At 40.6% G+C, this 5,933-nt stretch overlaps 1 protein-coding gene across 1 annotated transcript; it reads right to left on the reverse strand.

The window, feature by feature from the left end:
- Nucleotides 1-4,710: 4,710 nt before the first annotated feature.
- On the reverse strand, nucleotides 4,711-5,538 carry LOC120534625 (zinc finger protein 479-like). The gene is made up of 3 exons (XM_039762215.1): nucleotides 5,421-5,538; nucleotides 5,060-5,312; nucleotides 4,711-4,945 (listed from the first exon to the last, which is right to left on the reverse strand). The coding sequence occupies exons 1-3, from the start codon at nucleotides 5,536-5,538 to the stop codon at nucleotides 4,711-4,713; spliced, it is 606 nt and encodes a 201-aa protein (XP_039618149.1).
- Between the last annotated feature and the right edge of the window lie 395 nt (nucleotides 5,539-5,933).

The following is a 5,933-nucleotide window of genomic DNA, read 5'->3' on the forward strand; positions in this document are numbered from 1 at the left end:
TGTGTCTACTTTCCATTATAGGAATTTTTCCTGGTGTGCTGCTTGGTGACAGAGGATACCCATGTCTACCGTTTCTTCTCACACCATATACAGATCCTGCAACACAAGCAGAAAGACATTTCAACCATGCCCATTGTAAGACAAGGGCACGCATTGAAATGACATTTGGACAGTTAAAATCCAGGTTTAACTGCCTGCGGCATCTCAGAGTTACACCAGACAGAGCGTGGGACATTGTAGTAGCCTGTGCAGTTTTGCATAATGTGGCAATACTGCAGCAGGAGCGTATGCCAATAATGACGCATTCTTCACTTGCTGCCAGGACCTTTTCGTTCCACTCATGTTGCTCCTGAAACCAAGTATTATTAATAATTATATTAATAATTACAATTATATATTACTTTTTATCCAAGATGAACCCATACAATTAACATGCTGTCCTGTTTATCAATGTGTTAAAATAACCTTAAAGTACCTTACAACTGGTAACAAAATGCATATGTAAAAGGAAATTTTAATGACTATACATTTTGAAGGCTTGAAACTGTTCTCATTTAGTTGTTAAATAGTTTGACATCCTTAACACAAAAGTTATTAAAATCATGTTCTTACGCATTTAACTTGTCAGCTATTTTCTGCCATGCAGCCTCACGAGCTTTGATAATACAGCTCGTGTTCCCCTTTCTAGTTATTATAGCTTTGTAGTCCTCATAGGCTTGTAATAATAATTCTTGCTCCGCCTGCGAAAAAAACGCAGCTCTTTCCTTAGTTTCCATTCTTACTTATCCAGCATCGATTAACAAGGCTGCCTTTTATATCGCGTGGACGCGCACGAGCCTCGCTTATCAAGCTTGGTTTGAATTAGCGGAAATTAAATACACCTGAATTTTGTTCGTGAAACTCAATGAGCCTGAAGTGAACTGTTAGGCTAACTCAAGCGAGGCTATTACAAATAATCCTCGATTTTATAAGCTCGCTTCGTGGAACAGCCCTCTGGACTATTTTGGGAGCCTATACGCGGTAGGGAGATGAGATCAAAACGAGCAAGAAAAAGGCTTTGGAGGGGAGAAATACTTGATGGTGAGGAGATCGTGCTGAAAAGAGTGGAGGTAGGTGATTGGGCGTATATGCTACTGGAAGCGAGTCGCAGGCATGTTTTCGAGTGTAGGGGCTGGAGAAGGAGCGAGAGCAACGAAGAAATGCATCTCTGTCTTGCAGCGTCTTGACGCTGAGGGAGAGGTGAGTGTGTCTTGGTCGGTTGACGGGCATCATCTCGAGCTGCAAGATCCTGGTCGGAGGCACCAGACTCTTAGAAAGAGGCATCGGGGCTCGTGTCTGTTTTCAGGAGAACAATTTGTCTAAGATTTTAACCTCGGTTTTCCCGGATTATTTATTTATATAACATCCAAGATGAACTTGATTTAATGGATTATTTACTGATGGACTATTTTTCACACTGCACTATTTAGCTTTAATAAAGGCACCTAACCACTTTGTACCAACCCCTTGCTGACTTTGTGTCTTCATTCGCCTAGCTCATCCTCGGGTACATTAGCAATAGTTTGGGGTTCAAGAGGCTCACGAATGTAAGCAGGGAGCTGCCCTGGATCGTCACAATAACTCAAACAAGTGAAAACTGCAGAACGTACTGTATCCAACATGCTCCTAAGATACAGTGCATCCACAAAGTATTCACAGCGCATCACTTTTTCCACATTTTGTTATGTTACAGCCTTATTCCAAAATGGATTAAATTTTTCCTCAGAATTCTACACACAACACCTCATAATGATAACATGAAAAAAGTTTACTTGAGATTTTTGCAAATTTATTAAAAATTAAAAAACTGAGAAAGCACATGTACATAAGTATTCACAGCCTTTGCCATGAAGCTCCAAATTGAGCTCAGGTGCATCCTGTTTCCCCTGATCATCCTTGAGATGTTTCTGAAGCTTAATTGGAGTCCACCTGTGGTAAATTCAGCTGATTGGACATGATTTGGAAAGGCACACACCTGTCTATATAAGGTCCCACAGTTCACAGTTCATGTCAGAGCACAAACCAAGCATGAAGTTAAAGGAATTGTCTGTAGACCGCAGAGACAGGATTGTCTCGTGGCACAAATCTGGGGAAGGTTACAGAAACATTTCTGCTGCTTTGAAGGTCCCAATGAGCACAGTGGTCTCCATCATCCATAAGTGGAAGAAGTTCAAAACCACCAGGACTCTTCCTAGAGCTGGCTGGCCATCCAAACTGAGCGGGCCTTAGTCAGGGATGTGACCAAGAACCTGATGGTCACTCTATCAGAGCTCCAGAGGTCCTTTGTGGAGAGAGGAGAACCTTCCAGTAGGACAACCATCTCTGCAGCAATCCACCAATCAGGCCTGTATGGTAGAGTGGCCAAACAGAAGCCACTCCTTAGTAAAAGACACATGGCAGCCCGCCTGGAGTTTGCCAAAAGGCACCTGAAGGACTCTCAGACCATGAGAAACAAAATTCTCTGGTCTGATGAGACAAAGATTGAACTCTTTGGTGTGAATGCCAGGCGTCACATTTGGAGGAAACCAGGCTCCACTCATCACCAGGCCAAAACCGTCCCTACAGTGAAGCGTGGTGGTGGCAGCATCATGCTGTGGGGATGTTTTTCAGCAGCAGGAACTGGTAGACTAGTCAGGGTAAAGGGAAAGATGACTGCAACAATGTACAGAGACATCCTGGATGAAAACCTGCTCCAGAGCGCTCTTGACCTCAGATTGGGGCGACAGTTCATCTTTCAGCAGGACAACGACCCTAAGCACACAGCCAAGATTCTGAGATTCTGAGAAGACTCTGTGAATGTCCTTGAGTGGCCCGGCCAGAGCCCAGACTTGAATCCGATTGAACATCTCTGGAGAGATCTTAAAATGGCTGGGCACCGACGCTTCCCATCCCACCCGATGGAGCTTGAGAGGTGCTGCAAAGAGGAATGGGCGAAACTGGCCAAGGATAGGTGTGCCAAGCTTGTGGCATCATATTCAAAAAGACTTGAGGCTGTAATTAATCCATTTTGGAATAAGGCTGTAACATAATAAATTGTGGAAAAAGTGATGCGCTGTGAATACTTTCCAGATGCACTGTACATCATCAACACCCAACAAATAGTGCTGCTATAGGCCTAGAGTGTCCTGTATCCAAAAAAGTCTCTTTATACGTCTAAACTTGCAACTAAAACGTGCTTGATCACGGAACAGCACTTGCCCACTGCGTTATAGAAGGTGGTGTGGGGTATTCAAGTTGACAACAAAAATAAACTCTTTGCACAAGAAATGTGGTATAGGATATCAGAAAAGATTTTTTTCAAAGCACTCTTCTCCCGTTAATCGATCAGATTTTTCTGTTAAGGGATTAGGAGTGTTTTTTTTTTTTTTTTTGTTTTTTTGTTTTTTTGCGTCCAAGGCTATTTGAGGGATATAACACTTCAAAAGATGGTATAAATAAATACATAAACATTTGCTTTCTTTCCTTAACCCATTTTCCAGTTTGGCTTAATGACAGGTACTTTGGCTAATTAAAAATAAAACAAACCAACATCAAAATTTAAAGGATGTAATTGAGGAAAGATTCTTAAGAAAATATATAGAAAATCAAAATGAAAATTAAGCCTTTCAATAAGGAAAAATTTATATAAAAGAAGACAATCACAAAGTGAATAAAATAAAATAATACCTATTAATCCAATATGCTAGAGGTGTTGCAGAGCTGTTTTGTGATTACTAAACATATATTTACATTGGTATTTAATTACCACAATCTCCACCACATCCAATTCCATGCATTCACTGATGTTCTGTACTTTATTGCCATAATGTACAGTACTATGCACATAAATATATTTATATTTGATTGTAAAAAAAAAAATAAAAATCGGTGTCTTTTTTTTAACATACACTACACTCAAGAAGTGAGGCACACAATATAAATATGCAAGAGGCCCTCGCTCATCATTAATGGCATTTATTGAATATCTTTTAGTTTAGTTAGTTTGAGGTGAGGCCTCTGTGTGGCTTTTGCAATTGTGTACAGTGATGAAGTTCAAAGTCCCCTCCTGTAGTTTCTACAAAATGAGGGTCCACTGGTGGGTCATCAAGAAGGTTTTCTTTATACGCTATTGATCCAAAACCAATTGAGATAAATGTAGCTGCCTTTTCCCACAGTTTGATTCATTTCAAACTACATTCAGAGTGTGATGTCTCTCAGATTTTTAAACTGGTGAGAATAGCTTGCCACATTCCTAATAGAGATAAAGATTATCACCAGTGTGTTCTTAGAAATGGCTGACTTGTACAAATAATTCAGACCAGCAATGTGGATTCTCTCTAAGGAGCAAATGAACTATCATGACAGGAATGAACCTCCCTCATTAATGTTGCTGTATTGCTGTTCTGTTCAATTTGCAGAGCGGACTGTGAGTAACATCTGTATGGTCCCTAGGACTGTTATTTAGTTATTTATTTTATACATCATAGGGGATGGTGGAAGCTAGATGGACCAGGAAAAGATTTTGGATGAGTCCTGTATTCAGGCACAAATGGTACAATTTAATTTGTTTTGTTCTATACTTGTCAGATCTTGGATTGTAATTTTTGGTACAATATCTGCCACCGCTCCAATTTTTTGGCACTTCCTTGTATGAGTCTTAGTGTGTTTCCGAAAACTACTCCTGTCAGAGAATCATTTGCCACATTCAGGACATCTGTATAGCTTTTCACCAGTGTGAATTCTTTTGTGAGTCTGAAGATGGTTACTGCAAGAGAATCGTTTACCACATTCTGAGCAGCAATATGGCTTTTCTCCCGTGTGAATTCTTCTGTGTGTCAAAAGACTGCTGCTTAAAGAAAATCGCTTTCCACAGTCATAGCAACAATAGGGTTTTTCCCCAGTATGAATTCTTGTATGCCTCCGAAGACTGCCCCCATGAGAGAATTGTTTGCCACATTCAGAACAGCAGTATGGTTTCTCTCCAGTGTGAATTCTTAAGTGTTTCTGAAGACTGTTACTGGAGAAGAATCCTTTACTGCACTCAGGACAGCAATATGGTTTCTCTCCAGTGTAAATTCTTTGGTGCATTACAAGAGCAGTATGATTAGAGAATTCTTTACGACATTCTGAACAGCAGTATCGTTTCTCTCTAGTATGAATTCTTGTGTGCTTCTGAAGATGGTCACTGCAAGAGAATCCTTTCCCACATTCAGAACAGCAATATGGCTTCTTGCCGGTGTGAATTCTCCTGTCGGTATGAAGACTGCTGCTTACTGACAATCGTCTTCCACAGTCTGGACAGAAATAAGGTTTCTCCCCAGTGTGAATTATTGTGTGTCACTGAAGACTGCCCTTGTGAGAAAACTGACTGCCGCATTCAGAACACAACTATGGTTTCTCACCAGTGTGAATTCTCATATGTTGCTGAAGATGGCTGATTTGTGAAAATCGCCTGCCACATTCAGAACAGCAATGAGGTTTCTCTCCAGTATGAATCCTTGTGTGAACAACAAGAGCCATACAATTAGATAATTCTTTGTCACATTCAGGACAGCAATATGGTTTCCAGTTTGGACTACCATTGGATTTTTGTTCAATGGTTTTCTTGCTCTCTTGGAGGACACACACAGCTTCTGGATTTGAGTTGTAGTGGATCTGGGTCTATGATGGCATCTCTGCATGTTAGTTTCTCCTCACTCAGAGAACTATATGGAAAAGCGGTAGGTGTGAGACATTCTGATCCACATGTCTGTTTCTTCACTTCTTCATCATGCCATTTCTGTTGTCTGTTTTGGAGAGAGACTTGAGTATATGCAGATAGGGAGATGCCACCAGCCTTCAGCAAATTTGCATCAAGAGATAGACATATTGCATAAGTATGTTTTAAAAAAGCAAAAAGAGAACTTCAAAAGTAG

Source organism: Polypterus senegalus, chromosome 8, assembly GCF_016835505.1.
Source record: "Polypterus senegalus isolate Bchr_013 chromosome 8, ASM1683550v1, whole genome shotgun sequence".
Classification (NCBI taxonomy): Eukaryota; Metazoa; Chordata; class Cladistia; order Polypteriformes; family Polypteridae; genus Polypterus; species Polypterus senegalus.

Coding starts and splice junctions, on each gene's coding strand:
- LOC120534625 (XM_039762215.1), bottom strand. CDS start 5,538: ATGGCTCTTGTTGTTCACACAAGGATTCATACTGGAGAGAAACCTCAT. Junction 5,313..5,420: donor ACATATGAGAATTCACACTG/GTGAGAAACCAT, acceptor ATTTCTGTCCAG/ACTGTGGAAGACGATTGTCA. Junction 4,946..5,059: donor AAACCATATTGCTGTCCTGA/GTGCAGTAAAGG, acceptor TCATGGGGGCAG/TCTTCGGAGGCATACAAGAA.